Source organism: Lontra canadensis, unplaced genomic scaffold (genome assembly GCF_010015895.1).
Source record: "Lontra canadensis isolate GAN:19392208 unplaced genomic scaffold, GSC_riverotter_1.0 scaffold17, whole genome shotgun sequence".
NCBI lineage: Eukaryota > Metazoa > Chordata > Mammalia > Carnivora > Mustelidae > Lontra > Lontra canadensis.
In genome coordinates, this window is record NW_022631011.1 from 13269326 (window position 1) to 13285192 (window position 15867).

General features: G+C 34.0%; 1 protein-coding gene across 4 annotated transcripts in view; it reads left to right on the forward strand.

Annotated features, from left to right (window-relative positions):
- CCDC178 (coiled-coil domain containing 178) overlaps nucleotides 1–15867 on the forward strand; it is a 427466-nt gene that overhangs the window by 277783 nt on the left and 133816 nt on the right. For all 4 annotated transcript variants that reach the window (XM_032859669.1, XM_032859672.1, XM_032859671.1 and 1 more), the window contains one exon: nucleotides 5587–5736. In XM_032859669.1, the coding sequence (XP_032715560.1) occupies nucleotides 5587–5736 (150 nt within the window). The remainder of the gene's footprint in view (nucleotides 1–5586; nucleotides 5737–15867) is intronic.

Here is a 15867-nt window from a genome sequence, read left to right on the forward strand (position 1 = left end):
GTGAAAAGGGTGACATTCTATTCTTATTAATCCATGGGTAGCCATGGAATGGGACCCAGAGAATAAACTTACTCAGGGTTTGCTGAACAAATGATTGAATGATCAAAAGCTAAACATGAGGATACTCTGGAGTAAATTAATCAGTAAATACCACAATACGATTTTTGTTTTCTGGTGGTGCTGGCAGGAAGTCAATCCTTTCCAACCACGGGACTCCAGTGAGTGTGGTGCAATCTATCTAAGAACATGGACACATGTGTCACTAACAGCCAGCAAAGCCGTGGCAGGATGTGGAAAGAGCAAGGAGCTTCTACAGGAAACTACTAATAACCAAGAATCAGGAGATGACATGCCATCAGGAAAGATCACCTGAGGCAGCCGCACATAATCATATCAGGATGGGACACTTAGAATTAGAACTGGGTCAAAGATGACAACTTTTTTACAATATGTAATTATAGTCCCCCTGCCTGGCAAACTGGATCCAAAGGCCTGTATTAATAATGACTGAGGGTGTAGGTGATACATTACCATAAATTTAGGTATGGACACTAGGACTATTTGAATAACATTAAAGTATTTGTAAATAGCTATGTAGGTCTTCTACATATACATGCACAGTGCAAATACTTTAATCATAAGCATCTCTCCAGAATGTTTAGATCAAGTTTCTGTCTTGTAATCTCCTTTGCCATTAATCCACATTAAATTTTTAAAAAATGTTCAAATATGTTTAGACTTTCTCCAGGGTAAGTGTATCTGGCTGGACCTCCATTAGAGCCAATGGGCAGCATTGTTGCATCAACCTAGTCCAGAATTGTGTGTCCTCAGCTGTAAATGTCTAATCACTTGGGCACTTGATCTTGCACTGAATGCATCAGTCCTAATCAAATCATGGACTATGGAATTGTGTAGGTAAAACAAGCAAACAAACAAAAAACCAAGAGACTGGTTATATATAACCAACATACCCATATTGACTTAGAATAAAAAGTGGCTTCAAAGGGGACCAAGTTCTAGTTTCCTTCAGCAGCTCATTTTATCTATGTCAACAAGCTGTGTGTTAGCCAGATTATAAAAAGAGATTTGCTTGGTGGAAGTAGGTTCAGAACAAGGTAATTCTGTTACTTGATTGTTTAATATCATTAGGGTTTTTTTGTTTGTTTGTTTTTTATTTATTTAATATCATTAGGTTTTATAAAGACAGTGCTGCATAGTGTTGAGTGGTGGCTCAAGTTTACAAAGGAAATATATTGGATGGTGAAGAGTGTGGGATCTAGGGCCAGTCTGCCTGGATGAACAGCTTAAGTCTCCATTAAATTTGTCTGTAATCTTACACAAGATGTCTGGGTGTTTCAGTCACCATGGTTGCATAATAGATACTGCCAAACTTTATGGCTCATGATTCTATGTGTCAGAAATTTGGACAGGATACAGCAGAGCCTGCTTGTCTCTTATCTCACACTTTCTGAACCATCAGCGGGGTGACTCAGAAGCTAGGGATTGGAATTGTCTTCAAATGACTCATTTATTCATGAGTGATGCTGACTGTTCTCTGCCACCTGAGGTAGGATTGTTTGCTGGAACACTTACACATAACTTCTCCATAAGGTCTGGATTCCTTGTAATATGGTACCTGGTTCTAAGGATGAATGTCCCCAAAGAGAGCGCCAGGCAGAAGTTGATTGGTTTGTTTGTCTCTAAATAAACTGGTCTGGGGCACCTGGGTGGGTCAGTGGGTTAAGCCTCTGCCTTCAGCTCAGGTCATGATCTCAGGATCCTGGGATCGAGCCCCGCATCAGGCTCTCTGCTCAGCGGGGAACCTGCTTCCCACTCTCCCTCTGTCTACCTCTCTGCCTACTTGTGATATCTCTCTGTCAAATAAATAAATAAAATCTGTAAAATAAATAAATAAATAAATAAACAAACAAACTGGCTTCTTTAAAATCAGATTTTTAAATAAACTAGCCTGGAAAGTTACATAGTATCCTTTCCACCATACTCTTTTGGCTGGTGAAACCACAAGTCTACTCAGGTACAAGGGGAAGAGAAAAACATTATGCTTCTTGATAGGAAGTAACAAGATCTGAAACAACATGTGGAATGAAAGTACTTCTGTTGTCTTTTTTTGGAAAGTACAATTTGCCTTACCTGACTTTTCTTGCCTTCGTTTCTCTGTAAAATGAGGATAATAATGTAACTGAGATGATTGCTTTTGTCTTAATTCTTTCCATTGTGTGTGGAATTCGTAAGTCCACATTCAACTTCAGCCCTATTTCTGAGTTCTTATCTCTGTGTCACAGGGCAAAACATAAAGAGATGAGCTACCGTTTTGTAGAAAAAGAACCCAGTCCTTTAATTATAATTCCCTATTCTTTATTTGCCCCATGTGAGAGGGAAAGACTGAGAAAAATAAACTGAAATGGAGGAAAAGTCCAAGATGAAATCCATGGTTTAAAAAATAAGAAAGGTCAAGTGAAGAAGAAAATGGAGAACCTACCATTTGTATATCTTGGGGTCTCAATCTGCCTTCAATTTTCAGCATTTTTGGTGACAGAAGGAGAAGCCAGTTCTTTCTTTAGGTATGGTTTCTCAGTACTTAGGGATCATGGGCCAATTAGGTAACCCCAGAAAAATGTTATGTTTCAAGGGGTTCCATACCTTGTGAAAGTCAATGACACACCCAGAAAAAAAAACTCTTGCTAAGGCTGGACATGTGCTATATCCTTAGAATAATGTTCAGTGCAAAAATATACTGTGTAAGTGCTCTTTATATACTTCTTTCAAATCTTTACTTCTCAAGTAGTATAATACCAAGTAATATATATTCTACATTCTAATTATATATTCATGTGATTTTTTTTAAGATTGTATTTATTTGACAGACAGAGATCATAAGTAGGTGGAGAGGCAGACAGAGAGAGAGAGGAGGAAGCAGGCTCTCTGCTGAGAAGAGAGCCCCATGTGGGGCTCCATCCCAGGACCCTGGGATCATGACCTGAGCCGAAGGCAGAGGCTTTAACCCATTGAGCCACCCAGGCGCCCCTCTGTGATTTATAATACAAGTCTTTACGACAAGACTCCGAATTTTGGAGATTCACCATTATATTCTAGAGCTTGGCATATAGTAGTTATTAAATTCAAAGTTTTGAATAAGTAATTAATGAAAATGAATGAATGAGTGAATGAAATAACACTGTAAACTCAAAACACAATTATTTTAACATACAGAGATAACAATCAAATTTTTCTTTAATGGTTTTAGGAACAAAATTTTTTTCAAGTTTACATTTAGCCAAGACCTTAAGAAAAAGATTTTACTGATAAGATTCAGCTGGATTTGAATTTAAAAGCATGTAGAAGTCCTCTTATTCTCTTGTTAGTTTCTGCTTTCTTGTTACCTTTCATTATATTTCTGACCCCAACTTTTGTGCCCTGTTAAATATCTCCTACTGTTAATCTTTTATAAGTTCTTCAACTCCAGTAGTGGTAACATTATTTCCCCTGGACATATTTCCACCAGTATCATTCCCTCTTTGTATCACTCACATGTAGTAATACTATTGTTAAAATTAAGTCAAAGTTGTAAAGTTAAGCATAAAAAAGATTTCCAAAGAGTATCAGTAGAATACCATTATTTAAAATTTTTATAAACCTGAAACTTCATTGGACATTTGAAGGTCACTGACTTTCAGGAATAGGTAGTAAATTGGCAAATCCTTCTATAAATTCAGTATTGAGAAATGATAATGTAAAATATCATGACTGATGTAACAATGTTTTGAAGATTCATTGACAACTGCACAATTTGATTTCTTGGTATCTAATTATGGCATACAAAGCAGTAAGAATTGGTGTTGTACAGAAATTGAAGGTATATGTATTTGCAAAGCTGCATTTTACACAGTGAGCAAACCATAAAGTACCAAATACATCCTCACTAAAGTTCCATTAAATAGGTTTAATGCAAATCCCACAACTTTCCTACCACTTCTCTCAAATGCAATGTTTACAATAGCCATCTAGGGCTTGAAAGAAATCTAACTGAGTAGAATACCTTAGGTATCAGGGCTGTGCTTATGTTAAATCAAACAAACAAAAATAACTCAAAATGATTCCTCCTCCTGCCTTCAGTAGAACATTTATCAAAGATCCATCTGAATCACTTGAAGCTTAGATTTTAGTAACTGTTAAGATATCAAAAAGAACTGCAACCCTTTTCTTCAGAAGTAGCTCCACCAAAGCAAAATACTCATAGATATTTGTCCCCCTACCAAAAGATAATTCTATGTGATTTTAGGTAAGTTTATTAGATAAAGATTTCTAAAGTTTGAAATTACTGTGCCAGAATTATGACAAGGACATTTAAAATGGGTTCTCAGTTCATCATTTTGACTTTTTGAAGAACAGCTATGACATAGTATTCATCATTAGGGATCAATATGGATACCAGGTTTTTATGAGAAATATGTTTGTTGACCTTAATAAATCTTCAAGTGTGTAAATACAGAAATATTTGTATAGGCAATTTTCTGCTGAATTACATTTCATCTATGCACATTCTCATACTGCAATATATTTTTAGGCAATTTATTCTAAAGGTTTGATATGGCAGTTTTCACAAAGAAATATTTTTAATTGCTTCACAATGGTGATTTTTATATCTAGTTACATAATCACCATTATCATCATTATGATTAATCCACATTTATATGTTTTGCAAACTTTTTGCTACTATGAATAAAGTTTTAGTGAATAACACCTTTTGCTTAGAATAAATTTTCCATAAAATGAACTATTAGATTAACAGGTTTGAAAACAAGACTGTTGATAAATTCTGTATTTTTTGAAGCACCAGTGAAAACTGTATGTGATACAAACGTTAAAAAGAATCAGCAACTGGACTGAATTCACACATCTAGTTCAAAATGATAGGTAGCTGCTAATTTTCCAATTGGTAATACTACAAAAGTTATATTCTAAGGGACTTGTATTAGATTTAATAAATTTGTTTAGTCATGAAGGGGTGTTATAAAGTTCTCAACTGCTCACAGATTTAACTTTTAATATAGCTAACGTATAGTAGGATCAAATAATCGCTCTCATTGTACTTCTAAATGTTGTATTCCTTGTCTTTTATCCTTTAATTCTCTATGTTTTCAGTGAGTGCCACCACCCTGAACCTCTTGGAGATAGAATTCTAAGCTTCTAAGTGTCTTCTACCTATTTGAGCATTGGAGTTTGGGGAAAGGAATGGGGGTTGTAAACTGGAAGAAGTCTCATAGGAAGCTGAGTAGAGCATCTCAGGACTGAGTACTTCCCAAGGCGTCGTGGAGGGAAGTCTGGGAAAGAGGGAGAACAAAAGTCAGAGACACTCTGACAAATCAATGTTCAAAAAAGAAAGAAAAGAAATACGTGCATCAAGAAAGAAAATTATTAAATCCAAGGAGGATATTGGTATCAGAGGAAGCACCTTTTTTACTTTACTTTTCTATAATATGTAATATAATATTTGTAGATAATTCAAATGATGTTGAAAAAATTCAAGGAAATTAAAATGATTTTAAATATATATTCATCTTCTAGAAAATACAAGATGATTCTCTAGAAGAAAATCTACGGTTAGCTCAAGAATATCAAAAATTACAGACTACTTTCTTAACAGAAAAGGACAATTATTTCAATCTATATGATAGACAGTTATCACTTGATGCTTCAATTCGAGATAAGAAACAGGTAGGTTTTCTTAATTTTTTAAAATAATGATTTACTTGACATATGTACTACAGAAAGTAACAAGTGTCCAGTCATGGGCTCTTCAATTTGATGGTGGTTCTTTATATGCCACAAAATGTCATGTTTTCTTATTGTAGAATTTTGTTGTATGTTTTTATCAACTTTGAAACTCAATTTTGAATAGATATGTGAGAAATGAAGAAACTTAGTGTCTAAGCCACAATTTTATACTAATTTGCTTTTTTATGATCTGGAATACCAAATTTTGGGGGTTTATAGATTTTAGATATATTATCATAGGCTTCAAATTTCATTTTTATCTACAGATAGCTTTTCAGAATATGCCTCAAAATCTTCTTCATGTTGTATGGCCTCCAAATGTTGGTTTCTATTTTCTTAACAAATATATGAGTCTTAATTAGAACCTTAAAGAATAGTTGACCCTTTGTACTTACAGGAAATCAGTAGAAATTCTCATATATTTTATAAAATCTTCTGTAAAATCCACTTCCTCTGTATTCTTCCCGAGATACTCATTGACACGAAAAATCATTTTCCTTTGAATTTTTGTTTCTTCACAGAATCTAAATTTCGAAATATAGAGGCATGATTATATTTTTAACAGTCCTAAGGAATAGTAGACTGTTAATAAACCCTTTCTCCTATTGTTGTCAACCATTCTAATCTACTATACATTAGTAGTTTAATATTCCAGTACTGTACTTACCCCTCCTTATTGTGGAATATTGGGAAGACAAAAGGCCAGGACTTGAGTGCAGTCTCTACCACTTGCTAGCTCCGTGATCTTGGCAAATTATTTATCCTTTCTGACCTCAGTTTTCTCATCTGTAAAATAAGATTTACCTCAGAGGAAACCTGATAAGGAATAAAAAGGAGACATCCATAGTTATTTTGAAAATGAAAGGATACTACGCAACTGTAACTATTACATTCGTCTGGTATGCTGCTTATAAACTCCCTTATGTTTCCCATCCATCTACTCTGGTGTGAGTTAAAGTTTCTGAATACATTGAAAGAGAGAGTGTGTATTTTTCTCTTAAAAATTAGTAGCAAGATCGGGGTAGATTAAGAAATTAATGTGTTTGTGAAAGAATTGATAATAAATCTATACACCAAAATCTTAGTGTCCTCAGACCATGTGCAGGATTCAAAGAAAAGACATCAATGGAACATTTGTCTAATCATTTCATGCATTTGACATTGTTATTGAGGTTAAACATGTTCTATTTGTTCCTGATAATTGAGGAGGAGAAAATAATCGATGGCTATACTGTATTTCCTTTTCTAACCAGGAGGGAAACAAAAATAAATTTTATGGGTACTTGTTATCAGGTTATATAGAATCCTTTGGTGGCAAATGAGAAATAGATACCTGCATAAATGTGAAGAAATCATGCCTTTCAGAGAGATCCATCACTCTGTATTTCCATAGAAAGAATAAAATTGTCTTGATGTTGGAATTAAAGCAAATTGTGATTCAAGATTCAAGGAGTGAGACCCTGGTATGAACAGACAGTGAGGTGTGCTAGGAGACTGAGTTTATATTTGTGATGATCTCTCAAACGAATCACTTTTAACACACCTGTTTCAGGGAAACTTTCCAAGATTTATTTGTACTTCCAGTCATTTTTCATTTCCATCCTTCAGCGATGGAGGTCATTAAGTGCAGGCTGCCCTTGTCAGTGTCATGTAGGATCAATTTGCTGCAATGGACAGAGAGGCCTTATTGATGCTGTTAAATCTGTCAGTGAGAAATCGTATGTCATTAGCGTCTAAGGCACTGCTTACAGGATGGAATTTGGCCATCAAAACGGAATAAAACCCTTTAATATTTTAGTCCATTTCTTTGATATTGCAGCATTTCCCGTATTACATATATGTATGTTTTAGTCCTTTGACCAGTTTAGTTTTGGGTATACAAAAGCACTATTCGACCTCTGATTCCCTTACTTAATTTTCTTATATAAAGCGGGTCTCACATTAAGGAATTTTGTGTATTATTTTCCTGTTCTATAATAACTTCATTGCTTCTGAGCATAGATTCCTTTTGGCATGGTAAATAATTACATTTTGATTTTAGTGCTTCTTATGGAGTATTATTCTCTCTATGCAAATAATACATTTCCATACTTCTTTGTATTTTTAGGCCAAGAGTAGTTAAAAAAAAAAAAAGCTTAATGGAGGAATAAAACAAGTTAAGTACAAAAAATAATGTCTTTTTCCTTAACACAATTTTATATACAGATGGTTCAAATATTAGAATCATATAGTATTAAAAAATTTTTTTCAAAAAGAATCATATAGTATTACTCTTGGTGATAAAATTATATCTCCTTCCTTTGCACATGTTTCTTGATACTTTCCTGTGCTTTAAATTTTTGCAGTGATGAATATTTTCCCCTTCAAAAATCAGAAACAAACAAAAATGACTGTTCAAAATTCCTGTCTTCCCTGTTCATGGGTAATGATGGAATAGAATCCAATCTAAGACTTTTCAGATCTCAAAATTTAAAATAACACTAAAGGGGAATTAAAGAAAAATATCTGAAAAACAGGTTGTACTTCTATGTAAAAATAGACATTTTCATTGAAAGATTTCAAAAAAGATTTTCATTTTTTGGAAGTCCATGAATATATTGATAAAATCATGTGTTTGTTTTAATTGCTATCTCAAATTCTTCAAGTCTGCAAAGAAAGGTAAGCTGAGCAAGCATGCAAATGTTGATGTGCTCTCTTCAAAAGGGATCATGTTTTCATCCCTTTTGAAACTGGTTAAAGTATATTTTTAATTCTATTATAAACCACTTTTGGAGCTTAACTTTTACCTACTCCAGTTCTTGGTAGTTTCAGAGTGAGGGAATACAAATTATTATAGAATCAGTCATCACTTGACAACCACTTATATGGACCTGGTATCTGTGCCAAGCCATTTGTAAATACTATCTTCGTAATGTCCATTAGTAATCCTCTAAAATTTATTATTATTATTATTATAATCATCTCCAGTTTAAGATACAGAACTGAGATTGAGTGTGTCACAAGGTCATCCAGGTAGAGGGAACTAAGATAGGAATCAAATACAGGATTTTTAAAAATCCAACTCATTTCATAACCATGACACTACCCTTATACTGTAGCATTATTAAACAATCCTATACTGTCTCACCAGGCTTTATAAAGCATGTAAAAACTGTATCAGTCATGCATTATGTCACTAGTGTCCAACTGAAATGGATTATTTGATTCACTAATTATTTTTATAATTTTATCTCATTGAAGCCAATTTTTCAATAATGATTTTCTTGTGGGGAAAGGACTACCATCTATTTAATTAGAAATTATTTAAATTTCATAGGGATTATGGATAAGTTTTGCAGTTCTAAAATTGTAAAATTTTTGAACTGGAGACACCTTTAGAAATTTTACCTATCTCTTTAAAATTAAAAATTATTTCTCTCTCTCACACACACACACACAAACTCACACACAAAGTAAAAAGTAAAAGTAAAATAAAAGATTATTTCATAACTGAGGAACCTTAGGGCCAGAGTGGCCCAGTGATCTACTACATACACAGTTAATTAGAAAAAAAGTTGGCCTAAGACAGTTGTCTTAACTTACGTTCAAATATTCTCTCCAACCATCTGTAAAATGAGCATGTGCTGTGATATTTTTTGAAGGCTTGAGTGAACCAGTAGTTGAAAAGTAGTAAGAGTAACCTGCAATGGATATGCTCAGATTGGAGAATCTTCTTTAAGCAACCTGGGCTTATTAAAGAATCATGTAGGGACATAAATCAGAGACTACTTTGGAGCTCTAGGGGATACTTCTGGGTCTCACAGAATTCAAACAGTGTTCATTCATTCATTCAAATAAATTATTAATCATCCAGTGTACTAACGTCCATTGTTTTGATACAATTAAAGGGACAGGAATACGCCACCTCAACTCACCTTCCATGCCGAATACTGTGATTCCCAGAAATCAAGGGATTTTTTTTTCTAGACTAGAGCATAGAAACAGAGTTCAACAATATCCTTTTACCCCACCAATGGAAGATCATGGATTTTTGCTGTCTAATCTGCATCACCTAGGTTTCATTAGACAAAGTTTGCATTTTAAATTCTCAAAAAGTTTGTATCATCCATAGATTTCATTAGCATGTTTTCTCTTCCCCTTTTCCATTTTTCCTGGAATACTCCCTTTACAATGATTTGATGAGGAGTCAAAGTCAATTCTAGCAACAAACAAAATTATTTTCCTAAAGAAATGTGAAAGTGGTTTAGGTTCTCTTTTTCATGAGTACTTTATATTGCTTGTTATCTTGCATATATTAAAATTGGGCTTCAAGTAGTGATTGTTGAGTGCTTGTTTCTATCTAGATGGAAATTCATTTCTTTCCTAGGAAAATCGTAACTCTTAATTAGTTTTACCACATGCACACACACATGCACACCCCCCACACACTTGTTCAAAAGGAGTTGCTGCACTTTATAGACTGATAAGCTTGCATTAAATTTCTACTGGCCCTTTTCCCTGAAGACCTCTCAAGAGATCTCTGAAGAGCTTTTGTGATCCTAGACAAGAGTAGACAGCTGGTCATCTATTATTCTGTCCCTTCTGTTGTCCAAACTCTGTGAGAAAAACACCAAAACTTATGTGTTTATTTCTGGCTAATACTTTTAGAAAGGTCATCTTGGTTTAAATCAAACCAGGCCTTCAGTCTAGTACCCGTTTTAAGGGAATTGTAGATTTATGTATTTTTAAGCAATTTTAAGAAGGTTATCTAGTGGAGATGTACAGCAATAAGCAGCTTTTTAATGGTAGTGAAATGTTAGTGAAAGCCTGATATATCAAAGACACTCATAGTAAATTTTCATATGTATAGTCGACCATTGAACAACACTGGTTTGAACTGCATTGGACCACATGTATATATACACATACATACATACATACACACACACACATATATACATATATATAAAAATTGGAAAAAAATTTTTTTTGAGATTTGTGACAATTTGAAAAAACTCACAGGTGAACCACGTAGCCTAAAAATACCACAAAAATTAAGGAAAAGCAAGGTAAGTCATGAATCCATAAAATATACGTACATACTAATCTATTTTATCATTTACTCCCATAAAATATACACAAATCTTTTTATATTTTTCAAATCTATTTTAAAAAGTTAAAATGTACCAAAACTTATTTACACAAACTTAAAGACCATGTATAGCACCATTTGCAACTATATTTATATTAGATAAATATAAACAAACAAAAAGATGAAGTATTACATCATAACATCATAAAATTAACTGAGTATGTATTGCACTACTGTAATAATTTCATAGGCACCTCCTGTTGCTATTGTGGTGAGCTCAAGTGTTGTGAGTATCTGCTCAAAAGCCCTGTGAAAGCTTATCATCTCTGTATGAGCCCTTCCTCTCTCCAGTTCATTACTACACTAGTAAGAAGTGATCTCAAGATATATGGATATCTGGCAATGCCTGGAGACATTTTTAGTTATTACACCTGGGGGGATGTTGGGAGGGGTGTTTCTGGTATCTAATGGGTAGGGGCCAGGGATAGTGCTACCCCCCCCCGCCGCACACACACACACACACCAAAAATCTCTCCAGCCTAAAATATCAATAGAGCTAAGGTTAAGAAAGTCTGTGTATAAAGAGACTCAGATACAGAGATAGAGATAGATGTATTACATATTTATCATCTATACATACATATATATGGCACACTGCGTACTATATCCCCTTTTTAAAAACTGAAGCCACATTTGCATAATAAAGATTCTGAGAAATCCCATTTTAAGAAACCTATTAACTCTGTCAACCCTGAATTTCCTGTGATCCCTGGAACCCTTCCCTAGAAAACCTGTTTACAACTGACAGTATTTAGTAGATTAATTCTTGCAAAGTATTATTCTATGGAGAAGTGGAGACAATTTAATGTCATAAAATCACATATTCAGGAACTTTTGCTTACCTATAACTTTTAAAAAGAAGTAAATAAAGTATTTTTTATATTACCTGTAATGCCCTAGGAAAAAACTGGTATATATATATATATATATACCCCTATGTATTACCTATAATGCCCTAGGAAAAAACTGGGTATATATACCTATATATATATTAATATATATAGGTATATATATATAAGTTATGTTCTCTGGAATCCATATAGACTTAGAACTCTGACTTTTTAAAATGCCGTAGTGCAGTTGTGAAATGAAATAATAATTTTTAATCACCCAAGGACCATGTTAAAAATTATAATAAAACAAGTAAAATGTTTATAATATGCACCTCCTATAATAGGTATATTTTCTACTTAGGCATCTCTAGTGCATGACTTAGAACTGCAATTGATTTGCAATTCTATGGGAGTATCAGTATAATGATTTTTTTAGTTCTGAACTACACATATGCATCACAATGACATAAACATTTGAAAAAACTGCTCTTGTAATCATCATTCCCCAAATCTACAGAACTGTATCTTATAATCACTTATTAACATGAATATTAATATAGGAAATGCATATTCATATACTAAATGTTTTCTGTAGGTCATTTGTTCTTTTTTCAGAGTTTTACTCTTATTGAAATTGGGAAAGAATATCTGTGGACAACTTATTTAGTCCCTCCGAGCTTCTGAAAAAAATGGAAATATTAATGTCTCCCTAGCAGGATTATTATAAGAATCATATCATAATAGTTAATATTTATGAAGTGCTAACTACACTTTGCAAGCTTTTATATGTAGTTTTATTTAATTTTTTCAACAACCCCATGGAACATAAATATATATTTTAAATATAAAGCCCCTAGGACAGTTTTTCACAAACTGTGTATTTTGCACATAGAAGATGTGACAACTGATACTGTTATTATTCTTTAGATAAACATATAGCCCTTACTTCTTATACAAAATCTTGATGTGGCTATACTATTATGAAAGAGCTCCTAGTCTATTATAGGTATATAAAATAGTTTATGCAGCCTGAGAATATAGCATGAATTAAGGAGAGAGAGGACAGAAATACAGGGTAATAGTGACATTATGATAACCAGTTAGAACCTACGCAGGTGCTGGAAGGAATAGAGCAATAGACAAACACCTGATTGTTTAGGTAAAGCTGACAGAGGGTTACAGGATAGAAAAATCATGTATATACACACATACATGAGAAAGCTGAGGGATAGACTTAGCAGTAACTCATCGGTTAGTCAGAGTTTCATCCAAATCTTACACTAAAAACACCACTAGAACATATACACTTATTAAAAGAGCCCATGCACATTAGCTGTAACAACTGGAAATTTCCTAGAAGTAACCCAAAGAGGAAATATGTTATCTGAACCTTCATGAAGAAGTCTGTAAAATCACAGATGGAGAAGAGAGCAACCAAAACAACATATACCATGATGACACTCGGTGTTTTAATTTGATGGGATCTGGCATCTTCACGTTGCAATTCTAAAGCAATTCCAAACAAGCCCCAATCACCTCAGTTATAACACGAGTAAGCAGTATTATATTTACATCCACATTTCCAGAGAACATATTTCGTGCATAATGAAATATGTCTACTTATCCATACTCTTTGTACACCAATGTGAACCTGATTTTCCAACTAAAGAAGCAGTTACTCGATTTTCAGAGGTTCTTCACCAATTCACTAGTTCACCAGTTCTATTTCTTTTGTTTCCTTGAAATGGGCCTGAGTAAATTAACACTACCAAAAATATACAATTAATGTACCCATACAATCTGGCCCCTTTCAGTTTTGTTAATAAATGACTATGGAAGAGTATTGTGGACAGATAGGCATTAAAAACATTTTCCTTTTGTCAGCTAAAAGGGTAACTCACATAGCTTTCTGATCGAAGTAATCCTGAATATGACAGTTTCCTTTTTTAAATCTTATACTATTCCGTCATAGTAAATCACCAATTTAAAACCAAAAACAAACATGTACACACAGCCAATACGCTATCCAAAAGAGGAAAGTAATAATGGAGTGAATAATACAGTTTTAGAATTCTGTGGAGTTGTGTCAGATATAAAATCAGTTTCAAATTATTTCCTTGGGTACTGGTAATCAGAATTGTGTGGTCTTTCAACGAAAAAAAAATCCTCATTTTAAAGAAAGATATGCAATGTACTCATAGGTTATTGAAAAAAGTATAAAAAGCAAAGCTACTATCTGCATTGATGTACATAGAAAAAGAGCAAAAATGTTATCTGTAAAAGCAGAAAAGAATTTGGCCTGCTTGACTTTTTGTATCAAGCATGCTACAGCAATCTTTTGATTCTAATATGAAACTATAGTAAGGATCATTGCACTAATGCATGAGGATTTGTGATAATGTTGCAGAAATTTTACTGTCAAAACTGAACTGCAGTGTAATGACTTTTGTTATCATGGTTTCTAATAACTATTCAGCATGAATTGACCCTACATATGTTTTGCAGCAATAATGTGTCAGTAACTCAAAAAGCTAAAAAGGAAATAAAAAACAGTCAATACAGTTCTGTGTATGACTTCATGATAACCTTTCTCCATTCTTACTATTAATATTGCTAAAACAGTTGTAACACAGACACCATACAAACTACCGGATCACATAGAAATAAAAGCTTAGACACTTTGTGATAGTCCTGGCCAAATATACTTTAAAAGTACTTTATAAGGAAACAGTTCTCTGTTCACACTGAGAAGCGGGTACTGATTGGTCCTTTACTACTTTGGAGTCTGTTACTCTCAGCTGTAGAGAGCCTTTGATATGTTTCTCTTCTTTTCCTTACAATGTGTTTCAGTTTCTTTCCCCTTTTATGAGATTCCTTTCTCTCATTCTCTCTCTCTCTCTCGTTCTTTCTTCCTTTATCTTTGCATCTCTCCTTCCATTGGAGGATATTTTCACTTCAGTATCTCTTTGTCCCACTAAATAAGGGAAAATAAAAATAGCCCACTGCACACCTCCTATGTGGCTGCCACCATGCTATGCATTTACAAGTGTAAAGCATTGAACCCTGCACCTACAATAATATAGTTACAGCTAATGTTCTTATTATTATTCTATTCTTATTTAATTTACAAAACCTCTATGAATGGGCACCTTGGTCGCTCAGATGGTTGAGCATCTGACTTTGATTTTGGCATGGGTGGTGATCTCAGGGTGCTGGGATCAAGCCTGGTGTCAGACTCCCCACTTGACAGGGAGTCTGCTTGTCTCCCTCTCCCTCTGCCCTTACCCCCAACTCACATTGTATCTCTCTCTAAAATAAATAAATAAATCTTAAAAAAAAAAAAATCTCTATGAGACAACTGTGAATATTCTAATTTTTTCTTAGGAAACTAAGCTACTTAACAAAATACCACAGACTGGGTGGCTTATACAGTGACCTCATCTTAACTTAATTATCTTTTTAAAGAGCTTATCTCTAATTATAGTCACATTCTGAGGTCCTGGAGGTACGACTTCAACATATGAATTTGGGAGAAGAACAATAAAACCCATAACAGGTGCTTTGTAATTTAAGTCCACACTACTTGGCAGTGGGAAACAGTGCTGTGATTCAAACCCAGGTCGCTTGGGCTCAAGCTTATGGACTTTCTGCTATTCCACAGTTTCTCTTATATTCTTTTTTTCTACCTGCTCAACCTATTATTCATCGTGTGCATCATTATATCTCTTTAAATGCAAAGATCTTTCAATTATAAGGACTTTGTAACGTCTGTGACATGGGTGTTTGATTCAGCAGTGCCTAGTAATGAAATACTTTTTGATGGAGAGATTTTATGTCTTTTTACAGGGAATAACAGATCATTTATGTTTCTCATCAGTGGTCAGAGATCCAAGGAGAAAAGTTCTTTTTCCAAGTAAATGGACTTCTAAATTCCTCTCTAATTGCCTCAGACAGCAGAACATGTATACATCCGTGCAGATGAACCTAATCACAGAGACTGCAACAGAAATTAGGATGAAGATACAGGCCATACATGTTAAAAAACAGAAAGAGAGAGAGCAGCAGCTACACGAGGCAGGCAGCATTTAGCAAAGAATATAGAAGGAA